We start from the raw sequence: 21,738 nt of genomic DNA, 5'->3' as shown, positions 1-21,738 counted from the left end.
TTAAATACCGCTAATTTTATGAATATTCCGCTAAGACCGGCCCAAAAATCCTTTTTTGTGTCGGTCATTCCTCGACCGAAGAAATCATGGTAACGGGGTCTTATGTACAATGTTGGTAAATCCGCTAGTAATTGTACCTTGTCAGTGTTATTGTTACCCCATTGAACAGCAAACTTGAGGGACCGACATTTATCATTATCTCTAATGGGCCAATAATGTTGCTGAGGAATCATCCCTCTCGTGAAGAAATCATGGTAACGAGGTTTTATATACAATGTTGGAGAATCGCAGGCCAAAATGTATTTTTCACTCACTGACCATGCCCATCCTTCTACATATATTTTATATCTGCAGTCAACCCAACAAAATTTTCAACTTCCAATCCTCCCCAAAAGCATATTTAATTAGCTAAATGGGTGGTGGATGGGTGGGAGGGAGCAGTCACCATACCTTTGAGTGCATTGGTCTTCAAGATTCGATTCCTTGTACCCTCTTCTGGATTGTTCATCCCAGTGCTGAGGATTTGCTATTTAGCAATGAAGTGTGTTACCATATAATCAATGTTCAAATAATGAAATCTTTTTGTGATAAAGCCACTAACGACATTTGACACCAACATGATACTGACTTTCAAATTTTAGTTAAATTATTAACTATGGTATGTTATATAAATAAAGAATTAATATACATTAACTTACTAATTTTGCTCATTGAGGACATGACCCTTGATAAGAAGGTGTGAAGGTCGAAGATTAGCGTAGAAGGTTAGTAGGTAGTCGAGTGTGTGTCTTTCCCATACCGGTAGTAGTAATAGTCAACCTTGTATTTGGTTATTGACAGTCTTGATTACTACATGTTTTCTTCTTATATTGCTGTTGATGTTGATACTGCTTGTTCTCTTATTTTCTTGTTATTGTTATGGCTTATTTTCTTATTATCTTGTTGTTACTGCTTTCTTTTTCTTTCCTTGAGCTGTGGGTCTATCGAAAATTGTCTCTCTACCCTCAAGGTAGGGGTAGGGTCTGCGTATACACTACCCTCCCCAGACCCCATTTATCAGATTATACTGAATTTGTTGTTGTTGTTGATTTTGGTTAAATTATTACTCACTTAGCTTGCTTATGACATAGGAAAATGATTAAACTTAAAAATCAAGATAAATTATTACTAAGTCATAAGTTATTCATTAATTATAAGAGTGGACTATAAAATAGTAGTCTTGACCCGAAAAGAAAAAGAATCATAAAATAGAAGTTTATTCGAAAGCATTTTATATTAGAACTTTCGCCTTGTAAGAGGGGGCTCTATTATCTACCTCGTATATCCCACCCTCATTTCCCCTTCCCCTGCCCCCTATATATATGTAATAACCTTTTTTAAAAAAACAATTAAAAAATCGAAGGCCTCTAAGTAACATTTGGAAACCACAAGGGGTTCATTATTAACATGGAAATATTTCAGGGCAGGTTACTGATATTAAACCTTTATCAGGGCCCTTCGCATGACATTTTAGGTTCCTTGGAAAAGTAACACAGAAGCTTGAACAAATGTCTTTGGCAATGGCGACTCCTGAAGAAGCTAAGCTTCAGCAGTTTCTTCAATGGCTAGAGGTCTCAAAATTGTATCTTGGACATTTTTCTTTATACCCTTTTGCATAATTTTTGCATAAATGATAATGGGTTACTCGTTATTCACTAACTTGGAGTTCAAATTCAGGTGAACAGAGCAGAGCTACGTGGTTGCAGAATCAAATACAGTCATTCCAGTAAAGGGTTTGGAGTTTTCTCATCTAATCATATATCTGATGGTAAAATTTTGTGCTATTTCATTTTGTTTGCCTTTTCTTGCACGAGCTGGAACAAGAGGGGTTGCTCTGATTGTAAGCAACCTCCACTTCCAATTAAGAGGTTGTGAGTTCGAGTTACCCCAAGAGCAAGGTGGGGTTCTTTCCAATTAAGAGGTTGTGAGTTCGAGTCACAGCAAGGTGAGGGTTCTTGGAGGGAAGTATGCCAAGTGTCTATTGGAAACAGTCTCTCTACCTTATGGTAGGGGTAAGGTCTGCGTAAACACTACCCCAGACCCCACTAGTGATATTATACTGGGTTATTGTTGTTGTTCTTGTTATTCCCGGTCAATATTGCTGTATTTGTAAATATTAATTCTGCAAAATATAAGTTAACGTAATGAAACAATAATAATAAATTCGAGCCCATTGAATTCACAGTGTTTCCTTAAGGAATTTAATCCCCTCCTAGTACCCAAGGTAATGGATTATTTCCTCCCAGGATAGAACGAATAACACACTGGTGTAGCGGTACTTCAAACCCCAGTGTTTCGGCGAACACAAAGTTCGGTAGCAAATCACACTTACAGTTGCTTTGTTTGAAGTTAAAAAACAATGCAGAACGAAGGAGTATATACTCAGAAAAACGTATGGAAGTTCTGAGAGGAAGGAGTGCAATGTATAGCCAATTTGTTGAGCGAATTGTATGTTGAGTTTAGTATTTCTTCAACATTTGCTGCTCATATATATAGCAGCCAAGAAGGAGTGCAAGACCAAACGTCCACCCTTCATGGTGGATCAAGCATTACATATTTGTGGAGCAAGCACTTCATATTTGTGGAGCAAGCACTTCATGGTGGGAAGACCATTATCCGGCTGCCAAATTATCAATACACGGATTGGAAAATATCCGTTTACAAATACGGATAATCTTACGTTAATATTTACTATTAACAAATAAATTTGGTCCAAAAAATTAATCAATCAATCGATCATTTGACCAAATCCAAATCCAAATCCGAATCCGAAACCGAAGCCGAAGCCGAAGCCGTAGCCGTAGCCGAAGCCGAGCCGAGCGAGCGACGACGACGACGGCGCGAGGCTTGCTTTCTTCTTAACTCTTTAAGAGCTACAAGAAGAGCAATTATATATATACCCACCAAAAATGTCTTCCACTTCCAATATGGGACAATGTCTCATTGTTAAGAGGGAGAAACTTAAAATTTTACTCAAAATTTCATTTTCCCTCCATTTCCCATTCACCCTCATTTTAAGAATATTACATCTTAAAAATAAAACCTCAACAATCCCCCACATGAATGGGGAATGGCTATATCACGGAAGTATGCATGAAAAACTGTGTGATTTACAAGCAAGGATTAATTGCATCTGGATAAGTAGGTTTCCCTTTGAACTTTCCGTAGTAAACTTATGTCGGATATACTCGGTCAATCGGTAGATTTGATATCTTTGAACCGTCGATCTTTGGTGTATACCTAGACAACCATAAGTCACACAATCAACCCTTAACCGTCTTTGGTTCTCATTGTTGTGTTCGTTTCAGCCATGAACACCGCCTGGTTTCATAAGTGCGTAGAGAACTGGCCTTACAAAGTTCTCCTTGAAGCGGCTCACACTTCACACTTAAATAGGTGATTCCTAAACGTGTCATCCTGTAGATACACTATTTGATATACCCCGTATCAAATTTAGAAATCATTAAAAAGCCTTAATGCTTTATCCTTGGTACTGAACATTGTCTCATCACGAGAATGGACTAAAATTTTATTTGACAATGTTGAACCGTCATTAATGACTTTGTTTGATCTCTTTGAACCTAGATCTTGGGATCTCCCGTCTTCTAGGTAGAGTTACCGCCACAATGACTTGTTCTCGGCCATAGCCCTATTCCCCTTGATGATTTCTCAACTACCTCTCTAGTTAGGCCTTTTGTAAGTGGATCTGACACATTATCACTTGACTTTACATAGTCAATTGTGATAATTCCTCTAGAGAGTAATTGCCTAACGGTTTTATGTCTTCGTCGTATATGACGAGATTTACCGTTATACATGACGCTCCCAGCCCTTCCAATTGCCGCTTGACTATCACAATGTATGCATATTGGTGCCAACGGTTTGGGCCAAAATGGAATGTCTTCCAAGAAATTCCGGAGCCATTCAGCTTCTTCACCGGCTTTATCTAAGGCTATGAATTCAGCCTCCATTGTAGAGCGGGCAATACATGTTTGTTTGGACGACTTCCAAGATACCGCTCCTCCACCAATAGTGAATACATATCCACTCGTGGACTTAGAATCAGTTGAACCGGTGATCCAATTTGCATCACAGTATCCCTCAATCACCGCAGGGAAATTACTGTAGTGCAATTCAAAGTTCTGGGTATGTTCTAAATATCCCAAAACTCGTTTCATTGCCATCCAATGAGATTGGCCTGGATTGCTCGTATATCGACTCAGTTTACTTATAGCACAAGCTATGTCTGGTCGTGTACAATTCATGATATACATTAAGCATCCCAATACACGAGCATAATCCAATTGTGATATGCTTTGGCCTTTGTTCTTTGCTAATGCAAGATTCACGTCAATTGGAGTCTTTGCAACTTTAAAGCCCAAGTGCTTGAATTTTTCAAGTACTGTCTTAATATAATGAGATTGTGACAATGCCAGACCTTGAGGAGTCTTATTGATCTTAATTCCCAGAATTAAATCAGCAACTCCCAAGTCTTTCATATCAAACTTGCTATTGAGCATACGCTTAGTAGCATTTATATTGGCAATGTCATTACTCATTATCAACATATCATCCACATATAGGCAAACAATGACTATGTGATTTGGAACATTTTTAATGTACACGCATTTATCACATTCATTTATCTTAAAACCATTTGACAACATTGTTTGGTCAAATTTCGCATGCCATTGTTTGGGTGCTTGTTTTAGTCCGTAAAGAGACTTAACAAGTCTACATACCTTCTTTTCTTTACCTGGAACCACAAACCCTTCAGGTTGTTCCATGTAAATTTCTTCCTCCAACTCTCCATTTAAGAAGGCCGTCTTAACATCCATTTGATGAATTTCAAGACCATACACTGCAGCTAATGCTACTAACATCCGTATGGACGTAATTCTTGTAACTGGAGAGTATGTATCAAAGTAGTCTAGACCTTCTCGTTGTCTATACCCTTTGACTACGAGCCTTGCCTTGAATTTATCAATAGTGCCATCATCTTTGATTTTTCTCTTAAAAATCCATTTAGAACCCAAAGGTTTATTTCCAGGAGGAAGATCAACCAATTCCCATGTATGGTTGTTCAATATGGATTCTATTTCACTATTGACTGCCTCTTTCCAAAACAATGATTCCGAAGAAGTCATAGCTTCTTTAAATGTTTGAGGCTCATTCTCCAATAAGAAAGTCACAAAATCTGGTCCAAATGAAGTAGACGTTCTTTGACGTTTACTACGTCTTGGATTCTCCTGATTACATGTACTTTCTTTTGTTTCTTCCCGAGGTCGTTTAGATCCTTCACCAAACGACTCACATTCCTTTTTATACGGATATATATTTTCAAAAAACTCAGCATTATCTGATTTTATAACCGTATTATTATGAATGTCGGGATTTTCTGATTTATGAACCAGAAATCGATATGCTTTACTATTTGTCGCATATCCTATGAAAACACAATCAACGGTTTTCGGTCCTATCTTTACCCTTTTGGGTTTAGGAACTTGCACTTTTGCCAAACACCCCCACACTTTAAAATAATTCAAGTTGGGCTTCCTTCCTTTCCATTGTTCATAAGGAATGGATTGTGTTTTGCTATGGGGCACTCGATTTAATATTCGATTAGCCGTAAGAATGGCTTCCCCCACAAGTTCTGTGGCAAACCAGAACTTATCAACAACGCATTCATCATCTCCTTTAATGTGCGATTCTTTCTTTCCGCAATCCCATTAGATTGGGGCGTGTAAGGGGCTGTTGTTTGATGAATAATTCCATATTCTAAACATATTTCTTCAAAAGGAGATTCATATTCACCACCCCTATCACTTCTTATCATTTTTACTTTCTTGTTAAGTTGCGTTTCAACTTCATTTTTGTATTGCCTGAATGCGTCTATTGCTTCATCTTTACTATTCAGTAAGTAAACATAGCAATATCGAGTACCATCGTCAATAAAAGTTATGAAATACTTCTTTCCACCGCGAGATGGTATTGACTTCATGTCACAAATATCTGTGTGAATTAAGTCTAAAGGATTTGAATTCCTTTCAACTGACTTATAAGGATGTTTAACATACTTAGATTCCACACATGTTTGACATTTTGATTTTTCGCATTCAAACTTGGGCAGTACTTCCAAGTTAATCATTTTCCGCAAGGTTTTATAATTGACATGACCCAAACGTACATGCCATAAATCATTTGACTCAAGTAAGTAAGAAGAAGCTGAAATATTATTATTATTTTCAACAACCATTACATTTAGGTTGAAAAGGCCCTCGGTGAGGTAACCTTTTCCCACAAATATTTCATTCTTACTAATTACAACCTTGTTGGATACAAAAACGCACTTAAAACCGTGCTTAACAAGAAGTCCAGTAGAGACTAAATTCTTTCTCATTTCGGGAACATGAAGGACATTGTTCAAAGTCATGACCTTGCCAGAAGTCATTTTTAGAAATACCTTCCCATATCCTTCAACTTTTGCTGTTGAAGCATTTCCCATATAAACTGTCTCTCCGGGTTCAGCAAGAGCATAGGTAGCAAAAGCCTCTCTAACTGCACAAACATGGCGAGTGGCTCCTGAATCAAACCACCACAGTTTAGGATTTCCCACCAAGTTACATTCAGAGAGCATGGCACACAAGTTATCAACATCATCATGGTTTACTACCATGTTTGCTTGACCCCTTTTCTTGTCTTTCTTCGGAGCACGACACTCCGTAGATTTGTGTCCGGTTTTTCCACAGTTGTAGCAGTTTCCACTGAACCGCTTCTTGCTTGGGTTGTATTTCGGACCAGAAGCCTTCTTCCTCTTTTGTTAGCTTCAACAATATTTGCTCCCATTATTGTTGAATTTCCACGGCCTCTCCTTTCAGCAGCTTTATTGTCCTCTTCGATTCTCAACCGAACAATGAGATCTTCAAGGGACATTTCCTTTCGTTTGTGTTTCAAATAATTTTTGAAGTCCTTCCACAACGGAGGCAACTTCTCAATCATTGCTGCTACTTGGAATGCTTCGTTGATTACAAGACCTTCAGCAAGTAGATCATGAATAATCACTTGCAATTCCTGGACTTGAGTAATAACAGACTTGCTATCTATCATTTTGTAGTCCAGAAATTTTGCGGCAACGAATTTCTTCATCCCGGCATCTTCAGTCTTATATTTCTTTTCAAGCGCATTCCACAATTCTTTGGATGTCTCCATGCTACTGTATACATTATACAGATTATCATCCAGTCCGCTAAGAATATAATTCTTGCATAAAAAATCAGAATGCTTCCACGCTTCAATCACGAGAAAGCGTTCATTATCTGGAGTTTTATCCGGCAGATCAGGAACATCTTCCTTGATGAACTTCTGTAGACATAACGTAGTTAAGTAGAAGAACATCTTCTGCTGCCAGCGTTTGAAATCAATCCCGGAAAATTTTCCGGGTTTTTCTGCCGGTGCCAACGCCGGTGTTCGGCTTGTCGTTGCGTTGGCAGTCGCCATCGGAACAACTTGGTTTTCGTTTTCAGTCATCATCTTTTCTGTAAAAGAATGACACAAACAAACGTTTAATACACGTTTTCAAACTGGAGTAAAAATCACGTAGATTTTAATATCCAACAAACGCCACGAAGGCTTAACTCTCCAAAACGGGAGTACACAAACCACAAAGGTTTTAGTTTGCAGAATAATAAGAATAACACAAGTACAGAAATAAATATTAAATTCCTTAAGATTGTTATTCCCGGTCAATATTGCTGTATTTGTAAATATTAATTCTGCAAAATATAAGTTAACGTAATGAAACAATAATAATAAATTCGAGCCCACTGAATTCACAGTGTTTCCTTAAGGAATTTAATCCCCTCCTAGTACCCAAGGTAATGGATTATTTCCTCCCAGGATAGAACGAATAACACACTGGTGTAGCGGTACTTCAAACCCCAGTGTTTCGGCGAACACAAAGTTCGGTAGCAAATCACACTTACAGTTGCTTTGTTTGAAGTTAAAAAACAATGCAGAACGAAGGAGTATATACTCAGAAAAACGTATGGAAGTTCTGAGAGGAAGGAGTGCAATGTATAGCCAATTTGTTGAGCGAATTGTATGTTGAGTTTAGTATTTCTTCAACATTTGCTGCTCATATATATAGCAGCCAAGAAGGAGTGCAAGACCAAACGTCCACCCTTCATGGTGGATCAAGCATTACATATTTGTGGAGCAAGCACTTCATGGTGGGAAGACCATTATCCGGCTGCCAAATTATCAATACACGGATTGGAAAATATCCGTTTACAAATACGGATAATCTTACGTTAATATTTACTATTAACAAATAAATTTGGTCCAAAAAATTAATCAATCAATCGATCATTTGACCAAATCCAAATCCAAATCCGAAGCCGAAGCCGAAGCCGAAGCCGTAGCCGTAGCCGAAGCCGAGCCGAGCGAGCGACGACGACGACGGCGCGAGGCTTGCTTTCTTCTTAACTCTTTAAGAGCTACAAGAAGAGCAATTATATATATACCCACCAAAAATGTCTTCCACTTCCAATATGGGACAATGTCTCATTGTTAAGAGGGAAAAACTTAAAATTTTACTCAAAATTTCATTTTCCCTCCATTTCCCATTCACCCTCATTTTAAGAATATTACATCTTAAAAATAAAACCTCAACAGTTCTTGCACGAGCTGTTTGTATTTTTGTAGCATCGCTTGGCTTACAGGTTATTTGGTTGGTAAGTAAATGCGAAATTGTCGATAAGAAAGCGAATTCAGGTTAATACAGAGCTCTTTTGTGTATCTTGCTTTCTATTGTCCATTTGCTTCTTTGTGAAAATTATGTTTTTTTTTTCTGTTGGGTCCTATAGGGTGGGGGGTGGGGCGGGGCAGGGGCTTTATTGCAACTCTAGAGAGTGAGACTCAAGATTCTTATATAAAATTGCTATTATCTTACTTGAACACGTAAATATTTATTGCTTGAATGATTCTTGTAGCAACATTTATAGTTTAACACGATCCTCTGCTAACTGGCTAAAAAGAGTGATCTTTTGTTTGGTTTGCTGTTGTTTGGATATCAATAGTCCCCATTTTTGTGTATCTTTTTCTTATACAACAACAACAACATACCCATTATTATCCCACATTGTGGGGTCTGGGGAGGGTAGTGTGTACGCAGGCCTTACCCCTAACTTGTGAGTATCAGTGGCCGGCGCACATGATAGCAAGCGGGTTCAACTGAACCCGCTTCGTCAAAAAATATTACTGTATATATGTATAAATTACGATTAAAGCTGCATAAATTTTGTATAAATATTTTATTTGAACCCACTTTAAAGTTATGTACTTCTAAGATTGAACCCGCTTGTACAAAATTCTGGTTTCGCCACTGGTGAGGATAGAGAGGTTGTTTCCTATAGATCCTCGGCTCAGGAAAGTATAAGCACCACATTAATGAAAATAAAGACAACAAGGGACAGTACCAAAAAGCCATATAAAAGCAAAATAAAAATAACAAGACAGTAAGGTGATCAACAATGAAAGAAAACAACGGTTAGTCATAAAAACCTACTACCAACAAAAAGCGAGACTGCGTGCCAATACTACTGTTATGAACACTCTAGACTACCTACTTTACTATCCTTATCCTTGACCTCCATACCTTCCTATCAAGGGTCATGTCCTCGGTAAGCTGAAGCTGCGCCATGTCTTACCTAATCACCTCTCCCCACCTCTTCTTTGGCCTACCTCTACCTCTCCGTAGGCCCTCCAATGTCAACCTCTCACACTTCCTCACCGGGACGTCTGTGCTCATCCTCCTCACATGACCAAACTACCTAAGCCGCGCTTCCCGCATCTTGTCCTCAATAGGGGCCACACCCACCTTGTCGCGAATAACTTCATTTCTGATCTTATCTAACCTGGTGTGCCTGCACATCCATCTCAACATCCTCATCTCTGCTACCTTCATCTTCTGGACATGAGCGATCTTGACTGGCCAACACTCAGCCCCATACAACATCGTTGGTCTGACCACCACTCTGTAGAACTTACCCTTAAGTTTCGATGGCACCTTCTTGTCACACAAAACACCGGAAGCGAGTCTCCATTTCATCCATCCCACCCCAATATGATGTGCGACATCTCCATCAATCTCCCCATCCCCCTGAATAATAGACCCAAGGTACTTAAAACTCCCTCTCCTAGGGATGACTTGCGAGTCCAGCCTCACCTCACCTTCCCCTCCTTGAGTCTTGCCACTGAACTTACACTCCAAGTATTCTGTCTTGATCCTGCTCAACTTGAAACCTTTAGATTCCAGGGTCTGCCTCCAAACCTCTAATTGCGCGTTCACACTGTCTCGCGTCTCGTCAATCAATACAATATCATCTGCAAATAGCATGCACCACGGCACCTCCCATTGGATGTGGCGCGTTAGTACGTCCATCACTAGAGCAAACAAAAACGGGCTGAGTGCCGACCCCTGATGTAACCCCATCATAACCGGAAAATGGTCCGTGTCCCCCCAGGCACCCACCGTCCTCACTCGGGTTTTTACTCCATCATACATGTACTTAATCAACCTAACGTAGGCAACATGTACACCTATAACCTCCAAACATCTCCACAAAACCTCCCTCGGAACTTTATCGTACGCCTTTTCTAAGTCGATGAACACCATATGCAAGTCCTTCTTTCTCTCCTTATACTGCTCCATTAATCTCCTAACAAGGTGGATGGCTTCTGTAATCGAACGCCCCGGCATAAACCCAAACCGGTTCTCGAAAATAGTCACACTCCTCCTCACTCTTAGCTCGACCACTCTCTCCCAGACTTCCATAGTATGGCTAAGCAGCTTGATACCCCGATAGTTATTGCAATTTTTGATATCACCCTTGTTCTTGTATACAGGAACCATCGTGCTCCACCTCCACTCTTCAGGCATCTTCTTCGTTCTAAAAATGACATTAAATAACCTACTGAGCCATTCCAGGCCTGCCTTGCCCGCAATCTTCCAAAACTCCACCGGTTTTATCCGGCCCGATCGCTTTGCCCCTGCTCATCTTACGCAAAGTCCCCTAACTTCATCAACTCTATTCCGCCTACAATACCCAAAGTTACAACGACTCCTGGAGAGTTCCAAATTACCCGGTACAATGCTCCTGTCCCCCTCCCCGTTCAAGAGACTATGAAAGTAGGTCTGCCATCTCCGACAAATAAGCCCCTCATCCAACAAAACTCTACCTTTTTCATCCTTGATGCACTTCACTTGGTCCGAGTCACGCCCCTTCCTTTCTCGCGTCTTGGCTAACCTGAACAACCTCTTATCTCCCTCGTCCCTCGAGTTCCTCATACAAACGACTAAAAGCTGCAGTCTTGGCCGCCGTAACTGCTAGCTTTGCCTCTTTCTTAGCCAACTTATAATGGTCCCTATTCGCCCTCTTCTCCTCCTCGTCAACACTTTTCACTAGCTTCAGATACGCTGTTTTCTTGGTTTTCACTTTTTCTTGCACCTCTCCATTCCACCATCAGTCTCCCTTGTGACCACCAGAGTAACCCTTTGAGACCCCTAATACCTCTCTTGCGGCTTCCCTAATGCATTGCACAGTCGTGGTCCACATAGCGCTTGCGTCCCCACTACTCCTCCAAGCCCCCATTGTCACCAACTTGACCCCCAACTCCTGCGCTTTAGCTTCCGTCAAGGCTCCCCACTTTATCCTATATTGGCTATACATTGCCCTCTTCCTCCTCTTCCTCGTGATCTCAAGGTCCATGACCAGGAGCTTATGAAGGGTCGAGGGGTTCTCACTCTGGATGACCTTGCAATCCGTGCAAAGGCCTCTATCGGACTTCCTGCAGAGTAAATAATCAATCTGAATCTCGGCCTATGAACTCCGAAAGGTGACCAAGTGCTCCCTCTTCTTCGGGAAACTCGAGTTTGCTATCACCAAATCAAATGCTCTAGCAAAGTCCAGCAGAGACGTTCCTCCTCCGTTTCTATCTTTGTTCTTATATATATATATATATATATATATATATATATATATATATATATATATATATATGATAGGGTTGTTTTAAAGATGCATTCATGTTTAATTGTAACTTTACTTGTCAGAAATAACGAAAGGAAAATCCGAGTTGAATGTTGTATCTTAGTGTCTTTTTCGTTTGTTCTTGTAGAGCTGTTGTTTTGTGCTGAGTGAAAACTTTAATTTTAGAGGAATAAGATGGAAATTTGTCTTGATCGTGCATGCTTTGTTTTGACGAACTGCATCAGGGATACCTCTGGTGGTTCCATTAGATTTGGCTATAACTCCAATGAGGGTACTTCAAGATCCTCTTCTCGGACCTGAATGCAGGGCTATGTTTGAGGAAGGGGAAGTAGATGACAGACTCTTGATTACCTTATTTCTAACCGTGGAACACCTACGAGAAAACTCTTCGTGGAAGCCGTAAGTATTATATTAATCAGTGTTCATTCTTGGAGTAAAATTAATGTATTTACGGTGGCAATAATTGCTAAATGACAACAGATACTTTGATATGCTTCCAACCACATTCGGAAATCCACTTTGGTTTTCCGATGATGAGGTTTTAGAGCTTAAAGGAACCACATTGTATCGGGCTACTCAGTTGCAGGTATAGTTTCTTGATATATGGCATACTATTATTTAGGTCTTTCTCTTTGGCCATATATAAATCTCTGGTACCTGCCACGGTGAGCTTAATAACATAAGTTGGAGACATTTTTTCCCCTCCTGGAATCGGATAGCTAATCCTCCTACCCAGTTGTCAGCCTTTGTCCTTGATAGCTAATTATTTTACTACTTTAGCATGAATTTTAACCCGTTCTTCACATTCACTATCAAGCACATGTAACATAAGGCAGGTTTCTGTTGCAGAGGAAAACACTGCAGTCTTTATTTGATGAAAAGGTGAAGAGGTTGGCTGAAAAGCTTTTAACTCTCGATGGACGTCCAGAAAGGTGTGTGCCATTTCAATCTTTATCACTAAAGGTGAATTTAGAATGCACCTCTGCCTGAATATCGTACTGCTAAATACGAATTTATGTACTGCACTCACCTTTTCACGTGGATAATACATAGTGTATTACTGTGCTTATATTCTGTGCAAAGGATGTTGCATAATATGCTGACCACTTCTTTGCCTATGCATACAAGAGAGACTTGGTAGCCTCAGTTGTATTGTTGTCATTATTAAAACCTTTGGCTTGTTGCATGTGCTTTTAATCATAATTTTGTTATTAGTCAATGTTCCTTCAGGTGGAAAATGAAATAATACGTAGTTCCATGCCTGCATGATTGCTCTCTATGCTAAACTCACATTTACTGATGGAGTGATGGTTACTTGAACAATTCATGCTAGAGAAAAAGCTATAACTTGTTATCATTCTCAAAAAAAAAAAAAAAAAAAAAAAAACGGAGAGGCTATATGTTGCACTTACCAGTGTACAGTGGAAAATACATATTATATTAGTCTACTTGAATTAAGTGCAAATGGTGTTACATAATTTTTAAGTTGAATGGCTCACGAGCCAATGTGTTGGTCTTGTGGTTCTTGTGATGTGTTGGACTCTGCAAGTCCATCAGTATTAGAAATCTTTTTCTAATTTAAAAATTTTAAACTTGTGATTGACAAGTTCATAACTTGTTGCTTTTTGGCAGAGATGTGAGATTTGAAGACTTCCTTTGGTATGCATCTTTCTGGACACTAGAGTCTTTGTCTTTCTAAACAATGGCCCTCATCTTCACAATTCAATAGTATATTAATCTTACGTAAGCTGCTGATAAGTAATAGTCTTGTGGACATCATAGGGCAAACTCCATTTTTTGGAGTCGAGCACTAAATATCCCTTTTCCACGCTGCTATGTATTTCCGACAAATCCAGAAGGACAAGATAGCGACATTTCTAGCAAAATCGTCAATTCTGGAACACTTACTAATGACTGCGGCAGTTTATCTAACGGAGAGTCTGCAAAAGGTGAGGTCAACGTTCATTGTCATTAGAATATATTTCTTCCAACAACTTCCCCTCTCCAATGAAGGAATCTTATTCTCTCTTGGAGTTCTGTCTAAAATTTAGATACCTATGATTTCAGTAGCCGAGCATGATGCACTCCAAGATAAAGTTGCTTCTGCTGCTTCCGTCTCACAAGGAGAGATAGTTTGGGTGGAAGGTCTGGTCCCAGGCATTGATTTTTGCAACCATGGTAATTTAGCAGTCATTTGACACCACCTCTTTCTGGATTAGTTCACTGATAATTCTACTGTGCAATTCTTTGTTTGAACTATTTAATAACACTGACTGATTAATGTGATTATATGGATGTGTGATGGAACCCGAGTACGAATATGCAGAACGAGCTAAAAGATGTCTTCCAACTTGCTACATCCCTGATATCTGTAATTTTTTAGGCTGCTTTTTCGCTTGTTTCCTTTCTCCGTAGGCTTCAACTATTTCAAATGTCTAGATACATGTATAATGCTATCTTGTATCTCCAGGACCATAAAACAAAGTTTATTCTAGGCATTTTCTTCAATTAGTAGAAAGTATCAGAAGATTGACTTCAATTGAGCTGTTGTTTACTGTGTAGATTCTGTTAGACTAGCACCTTCTGCTGCAAACTGCTTTCCAAGAAATTGTGATTTTGGCTTTATTTTGATGCTAATTGGCTTCTCTTTTCGATACGCCTCTATTATCTCCAGTAAGCTGTTGTTTCCAGTAGATCGTGTCAATTTATGTTTACTACAATCAGACGCACTCAGTCAACTTTTTGCTTGGATCTTTGTAGTTATGCATAGATTGATATGTTAGTCTTTGTATTTTTTTCTTCACTACGTGTTGTAAAGAGTGGATGAGTATATATGAAGGGTGTGGAATGTGGATATATTGGTACAACCATTTCAGCTTCATCTTGATGGGGAATTTTCTAGTGCATCAATTTAGTTCTAGCTTTCTTGATGGTGTTCTCTGTCATCTAAAAGCTTCATCATTTTATTTCAATTACTGGACCAAATTGGAGCGAAGTGGATAGTGTGAATTTGTATGCCGACACCATTTAGCTTGGGATTGGGCGTAGTTGGATCACAAAAAACTCTTGTGTTTATCCTTCTTTTTTTTTTTTTTTTTTGAGATGGCTTGTATTTATCTTTTTTCCTTTCTGCTAAAATTGCTTTATAGATTTCAAAGCTGTAGCAACTTGGGAAGTTGATGGAACAGGAGCAACAACTGGAGTTCCTTTCTCCATGTACCTTCTTTCTGGTAAAATCCTTAAAGAATTTTTTTATAGTTTTCTTTTTTCAATCCATGCTATACAATATTTGCTAGTTAGCCAACTAACATGTGTGTTTCCTGATTAAAAAAGCTGGAGAAAATCCTTGCCAGATCGAGAAAGAAATCTCAATTAGCTATGGTGACAAGGGAAATGAGGTACATTCACCTGTTATGTGAGATCTCATACAACAAATTTTGCAAATGAAAAGTTGCTTGCTGATAATGCTGGTCTTTCACCATTGATGAATTATAGCTGTAGTATGGTCACCAAAGTTCATCGTCACCCAGTAAAGAGGATCTTGCTGAGAGAGAAATTTACATTCATGACTACTGACTAGTGACGGAGCTGCTACATTAATGAGCCCATCCGGTGATGTCTATATGGCTTTGGTGTAATATGTAGAAAAGAATGCAACTTTTAGTCTTTTCCTTTTCTGGATCATTAAGCAGAAAAGCGTTTTTGGATTTTTGATTTTGGCTAGGCTGTTTGACAGACTTCAGTCTTACTTGAAGACGGAAAATAATGACTCTTTCTTAGGATGCATTATCTTCATCAGAAAAGAAAAGGTGGGGGAGGGGTTACGACAGCGGCGGCTTCTTAATCTCCCAATGTTCTGAAAATGATTGTCATATTGGAGCAGAATAAAGGATCTGTGATATCTTTCTCTTTTTTGTTTTACATGCAAGGCTCTCAGAGTATGAGACACAATGGTTTTTTCTTATGGAGTTTACTTTATCTAATTTAGTTGGTATCCTGCTTGATTGCTATTAGTTGCATTAAATCTTACTTTATGAAGCATAAGCTTTATGATTTTGCATTATGCTTTTGAATCTTCTTAGCAAAATCAATCTGTCCTTTTTACTATTTTGAGAATAGGTTTATCTTTTTCTCCTGCCTTATTCTTCTAATGTTTCATGTTAAAATAGGTGGTTATCTTATGACAGGAACTGCTGTACCTGTATGGATTCGTCATGAATAATAATCCTGAGGACTATCTCATGGTAACCTATCTGAACGAATATCTGGTATTTCTGAATAATCACTTGTTGCAATGATCTAGTCTTCATCCATGTCATAACGTGGCCCATGTTAAGATGTAAAGGTCAGCGTGGACTAATTGCAGTATTCAAGGTCGTAACTAAAATTTTTGGCTACACCTAATATAATGGATGTATTGCTGGCACTTTTTAACAACATATCAAGCTAGGGTCTTTGTTTGGTTTGATGCGCAGTCCATGTCTAATGTCAAGCCTCACAGCTATAATTGAATGTGCTTCATCAAGTCACTTTAAATGTTAAGAGGCCTTCTTTGAGTGGAACCTCATGTTAACACTGAGCATTAAGAGGTCCATATGGATCAGAATCAAGTGCTGAAGGTTCTTAGTAAAGACCTTGAACTACTTCATCTACATCAGTTTCTTTTGGTTTGGATGCTTATCTTCTTTAAGTGGTCAAATAACAGATATCAGAAAGGATTAAACACACGCAACTGGAAAACAAAATTTCAGGTTCATTATCCTGTGGAAGCTATTCAAAACATTGAATTCTCAGAGTCCAAAGCTCAACTTCTTGAAGCACAGGTCAGCAGACTTTGTCTGACAAATAATTTCATGGAACGCTCAAACAAGAGTCAGGCTTGGTGTCTCTCTCATGTGCAGTGATAAGCTCATCTCTGTCTGCAGAAAGCTGAATTGAGATGCCTCTTACCACGAAGTTTACTAAATCGTGGATTTTTCCCTCCATCAGACGCTTCTGGGGAAGACAAAGATAAATGCATCAGTAGTCAAGTTTGCAATTATAGTTGGAGTGGTCAACGAAAGATGCCCTCTTACTTGCATAAGCTAGTTTTTCCTGCAGATTTTTTGAATGCATTGAGAACAGTAGCAATGAAAGAAAATGAACTTTATAGTGTTTCTTCCCTACTTGAGGAGGTAAGATCCATCCTCAGTAACATTTCCTGGTTCTTTTCAGTTTTTGAAATGTGAAAGAGGGGATAAAAAATCTGAATCTCCAAATTTGCTTCTGGTAATATTCCTACTACCCAAGTTTCAGTTCTGTGAATACTTGATCACACGAAATATCACGAATCTCTTATTTTAATTAGAGTTTTCTTTTTGCTTCTACAAGAATGTAGATTCATTCGCTTTACTGTTGGGAGCTAGACTTTTAAATGCTTCCATAATCGTGTGTAATGGATATGAACTCGGTGGATTAGCATGCTCTCCGCTGAAATGCTCTTTCTGAATGTAATTGTAAATATTAATGGATCAGTGGAGAGACATGTTAAATGTGTGCAAGTTTTGCTATAAATGAATTAAAAGGTTCCATGGAATTTAAACTGATGAATTTACAAAGAAGTATTAAACTCCCACTTCTGCTCTCCCTTTCGAGCCATCTGGAAACCTAGAAGCTAACACTGCCATGTCTTCTGATTAGAGTAAAAGAGTACAGGTGCTTCATTATTTGTATGTTTTAGTTTTTTCCATTGATTTATTTTTTTGTCTTGTTAATCTTTCTAACCTCTTAAGCAAGAAAAAGCCACTTTATTGGTACAGATCGCCAAATTTATAATTATATTATTAATTATGTTTTAATGTTTTCAAGCTTGTTGGATCTGGAGGAGAGAGGCAGCCAACTGAGACAGAAGTCCAAGCAGCAATATGGGAGGCTTGTGGAGATTCTGGAGCTCTGCAACTTCTTGTTGATCTGCTTAACATGAAGTAATCTTCTTCCTAGTACTATCATCCTGCCAGTGGTAGCATAGCACCTAAGTTATTATGGAGTAGATGTTTATATTTAGATCCTGCATATGCTTTTTTAGCCCCTCTCCTACCTCTCCGGCTCTGCTATCCCAAAGAAAACATAGATCATCAGAAAAGAGTCAGCCAAAAGCTGATTATGGTTTATTGTCCTCTTATTAATTACCCTTCTTGAAAATTTTCATGAACTTCAGGAAAAGCATTGTAATGCTCCCTGTAGCCGAAGGTGGAAATAGCTTGTATCTGTTTTCACTTCCTACATTCTGGCCGGTTCACATTTTTCATTTGGATAATAGAAAGGGATATGGATTATGGGCGGGTTGTAAGGTTGGTTGGTTAAGAACCCAGTTTCAGACAGAGAAATTAACAGTCATCTGTACAACAACGGCTTCCAACTTGCATTGAGAAATTTTTGCTGTAAAATCACAAACTTAGCATAGAAACTGTTGCTATTTTCTAGGAACTCGGTCTACTCTATCATCGTCGAATTTTGTAAATTCGTCAAATTTGTGGGGAAAGCGAGACTTTGTCAAGTTTGTGGGGAAAATCAGTCTCAGATACTAAAAGGGTTTCTTATTTTTTGTGTTACTCCTATCTTGATAGTTGACAATCTTGCATTTGTTTACTCTCTAAACTTTGTATGCTCTTAAAGGATGTTGGATCTGGAAGAGGGTTCAGGGACAGAGGAGAATGACACTGAATTACTTGAGAAAGCCTGCACCAGAGAAATTTCAGAAGATTGCAGAAAGTAATGAGTGAAAGCTACTCTCAAACTTATACCTTTAATTGAAGTTTTTATTACTAACCAACCAACATGAAAATTGCATGCATGTTGACGTTACTAAGACCACACTTTCTTGGGTTGTTTACTGCAGATCTGAGACCAATGGCGGCGTCCAGAATCATTTTCTGAGCAGAAATAGGTGGTCCAGCATAATATATCGGCGGGGGCAGAAACAACTCGCTCGTCTGTTCCTGAAGGAAGCAGAGCATGCATTGCACTTGGCATTGACTGAGGAAATCTAGAATATATCTAACCCAAGTTCGTACATTCTGCAAGAGAACTATTTGAGCAAATATTTGGGTAATGATCTTTCTTGTTGATTAGGAAAAGACAAGAGGAGCTTTCAGGTAGCAATTTCTGAATAAATCTAGATGTGTCTACCCAAGTTTGGACATTTCAAGATGGCTATTTTAGCAAAGATTTTGGTAATGATCATTCCTTGTTTTTAAAGAGTATTCGATATGTTAAACCTTGGTAGATAGAGTTACGTGACACCTGTGCTGGTAAGAGCAAGCAGGTGCGCGATAGATTAGTCGAGATGCGCGCGGGTTAGGCTAGACACTATTGTTATATATAGAAAAAAGGATGTACATGGTACCTGCTGGTGAGAGCGAGCAAGTACTCGGTACTCATCACAATTTCTTCTTCATTATTCTAATTTGTAGTTTTTCCTATTACTTGTACGGTTATTTTTAAAACGTGTTTGTGTTTAAATGCTTCTACAATTGTTCGTTTTTGGGTACTGCTAAACTAATACAAAATGCTTTCTGAACTTAAAATATACACTAGTACATCCAGATTTGAAACTGTTCAATACACTATATCTTGGTTTAATTGTTCGTTATCCTGATAATGAGTGCTTCATGATACATTTTTCGCAAGTATGATTGCGAACTGCTGTAGAATATAATTACATTAAGAACGTGATTTTGATACCACAAGAATGGTTAAAAACTAGGAAAGCTCTATAACAGAACCAGTTGAGATAGTAGGGATCATAGGCGAATGGAGCCTATATTCAATGGGTTCAATTGATATAGATATGTATGTAAAAAATTACTAGTAAAATTTTACAATTGAATTATGTTTAGTGATTTTAAAAGTAGAATAAATTTAATGGGAAGAACCTTGAAGATAGAACTCATCAAGTTTATATCCTAAATTTATCTATCTCTGGTGGGGATCAGTCTTCCAGCCCAGCAACATTCCTAAGTGTCCAACCAATACCATAGGCAGCAGCCCCAGCAATAGCTCCGTTGAAAAGGGTGGTGGCCGCGGAAAGAGGACAACTCCGACCAGCAATCTTGGCCTTGGCAATACCTAGTAGTGCAAGTACAGCAGCAGAAAACACAGAGGCGCCTATGAATTTGTTTGTGTCATTGTTTGTGAATGGGATGAGCACAATGAATGCCAGAAGAGGGACACAAGCAGAGACAATGAAAGCAGCAAATGTGATTAGCCCATTCTTCCATGGTTTCTCACCTTGCTCTTGTGGCAATGATCCTTTCTCAGTTGCCATCTTCTTGTCCACCAGTATGTCCCTATACTTTGCAAATATGTTCACCACCTTGCACCAAGCAAATAGAGGTTGTTAATCGACCGATACAGCAACTAGTATATCATAACAGCACTCAAATGCTTATATTAGAAGCTAAGATAACGCACACTAAATAGTTACAGGAGCATACAGTATTAGCATCAGTAAGATCCATTCCAAGTGCCTGATAGTGTTGGAGTAATCCCTGCTTCTGAGGCTTGTGTTGGTTAATGACATCCCACTCAATGACTGACCTCTTCTTGGGAGCTACATCCCTTTGAGTTCTGCTTGATACATAATCCCCAAACCCCTTTGATATTCCATCAGCCACTAGATTAGCAAAACCCAACACCAAAATATCAACTGCAATAACAAGAAACATGTAGCACCAATCATAATAAGTACACTCGTTTTGCACAAGCCCTGGCTTTCAAACACGGTCACAAATCAATGCACCCTTAGGAGTTAGATGGTTCTAGAGTTTAGGCTAAATAATCCAAATTGAATTCCACAGATACAATAGACCAGGTTGTAAGAAAAGAGTAGTAGAATTGTTAAAGTAAATGGACGTAATAATAACTAAGAATCAAGAAATGGAGAAATTGGGAAGAGAAGTAGGTACCAGAAGAATGATGGGTGGCAGAGATGGAAGAGATGAGGGAGAAAGAAGTGACAATGGCGTCAGGACCTGCATTCATAATGCTCTTCACTACCTCTCCTCCTTTCCATGGCTTTTTCGGTCTCTCTCCCACCACTGGCGTAAATCCACCATCCTTGTTGCTTTCCGCCATTTTCTCAACTGTTTTAACCATCTAGGTCCTATTATTAACCCATATTCTTGTTCAACTGTTTTAATTAGGCTTATTTGTAGTTGATATTTTCATTAAATCAAGTAATTAAAAATTAAATAGAGAAGCTAGACATCCTTTAACTATGTTTACAGGTATGAGTACAAAGAACACATTTATTGATTTTGTCTAAATTTCATCCGATAGTTCTCCCTATACAAATTTTCTAAAGTCTGTGTGTCCTAGGCCTGAAGTACTTTAAAGGGTTTCCACAAAATAACCAATAATATTAAGAAGCTCTGCTACTCCCTAACCCATAACATTAAGAAGCTTTTCTACTCCCTTGTCTCAAATGTTGGTCATTTTGACATATTAAATAACTTCAAAATACTTGAGATTTAAAAGAAAACAACAAATAATTTGTTTACTTCTTATTTTGAATGCACCATTATTGTTTCAATTAGAACATTAAGGTGGAATAAAACTTAACGTAGGCAATTGCTCTAACAATTAAAACTACTAGTCTACTAACTTTTGT

At 38.6% G+C, this 21,738-nt stretch overlaps 2 protein-coding genes across 6 annotated transcripts; one reads left to right on the top strand and one right to left on the bottom strand.

Moving 5' to 3' along the window:
* The first annotated feature begins 1,455 nt into the window (after window positions 1-1,455).
* LOC107795691 (uncharacterized) lies at window positions 1,456-19,549 on the top strand. 5 transcript variants are annotated; one of them, XM_016618366.2, is made up of 16 exons: window positions 1,456-1,610; window positions 1,717-1,807; window positions 12,314-12,488; window positions 12,570-12,675; window positions 12,939-13,021; window positions 13,722-13,748; window positions 13,872-14,038; window positions 14,157-14,267; window positions 15,239-15,319; window positions 15,423-15,487; window positions 16,277-16,333; window positions 16,841-16,912; window positions 17,015-17,263; window positions 17,937-18,052; window positions 18,744-18,839; window positions 18,967-19,549. In XM_016618366.2, exons 1-16 carry the CDS (start codon window positions 1,548-1,550, stop codon window positions 19,115-19,117), a joined length of 1,710 nt encoding a protein of 569 aa, XP_016473852.2. In that variant the 5' UTR covers window positions 1,456-1,547; the 3' UTR covers window positions 19,118-19,549. The 5 variants fall into 5 exon arrangements, with proteins under 5 accessions (XP_016473852.2, XP_075094366.1, XP_075094367.1 ...); XM_016618367.2 differs by having other exon boundaries at window positions 1,475-1,610; window positions 12,396-12,488; XM_075238265.1 differs by lacking the exon at window positions 13,722-13,748 and having other exon boundaries at window positions 12,939-13,025; window positions 13,855-14,038.
* A 291-nt stretch (window positions 19,550-19,840) lies between these two features.
* LOC107795693 (uncharacterized) lies at window positions 19,841-21,653 on the bottom strand. The gene is made up of 3 exons (XM_016618370.2): window positions 21,035-21,653; window positions 20,564-20,775; window positions 19,841-20,442 (listed from the first exon to the last, which is right to left on the bottom strand). Exons 1-3 carry the CDS (start codon window positions 21,222-21,224, stop codon window positions 20,059-20,061), a joined length of 786 nt encoding a protein of 261 aa, XP_016473856.2. The 5' UTR covers window positions 21,225-21,653; the 3' UTR covers window positions 19,841-20,058.
* Window positions 21,654-21,738: the final 85 nt, after the last annotated feature.

Source organism: Nicotiana tabacum, chromosome 19, assembly GCF_000715075.1.
Source record: "Nicotiana tabacum cultivar K326 chromosome 19, ASM71507v2, whole genome shotgun sequence".
NCBI lineage: Eukaryota > Viridiplantae > Streptophyta > Magnoliopsida > Solanales > Solanaceae > Nicotiana > Nicotiana tabacum.
Note: the sequence above shows the minus strand (reverse complement) of the source record. Positions and strands in the feature narration are given on the sequence as shown.

Bases quoted from the DNA above. Each gene is read 5' to 3' on its own strand.
- LOC107795691 (XM_016618366.2), top strand. From the start codon at position 1,548: ATGTCTTTGGCAATGGCGACTCCTGAAGAAGCTAAGCTTCAGCAGTTT. The intron at 12,489-12,569 runs GTAAGTATTATA...AAATGACAACAG, and splicing joins GAAAACTCTTCGTGGAAGCC to ATACTTTGATATGCTTCCAA. The intron at 15,320-15,422 runs GTAAAATCCTTA...TGATTAAAAAAG, and splicing joins CTCCATGTACCTTCTTTCTG to CTGGAGAAAATCCTTGCCAG.
- LOC107795693 (XM_016618370.2), bottom strand. From the start codon at position 21,224: ATGGTTAAAACAGTTGAGAAAATGGCGGAAAGCAACAAGGATGGTGGA. The intron at 20,776-21,034 runs GTACCTACTTCT...TTGTTATTGCAG, and splicing joins TGCCACCCATCATTCTTCTG to TTGATATTTTGGTGTTGGGT. The intron at 20,443-20,563 runs GTATGCTCCTGT...GCTTGGTGCAAG, and splicing joins ATCTTACTGATGCTAATACT to GTGGTGAACATATTTGCAAA.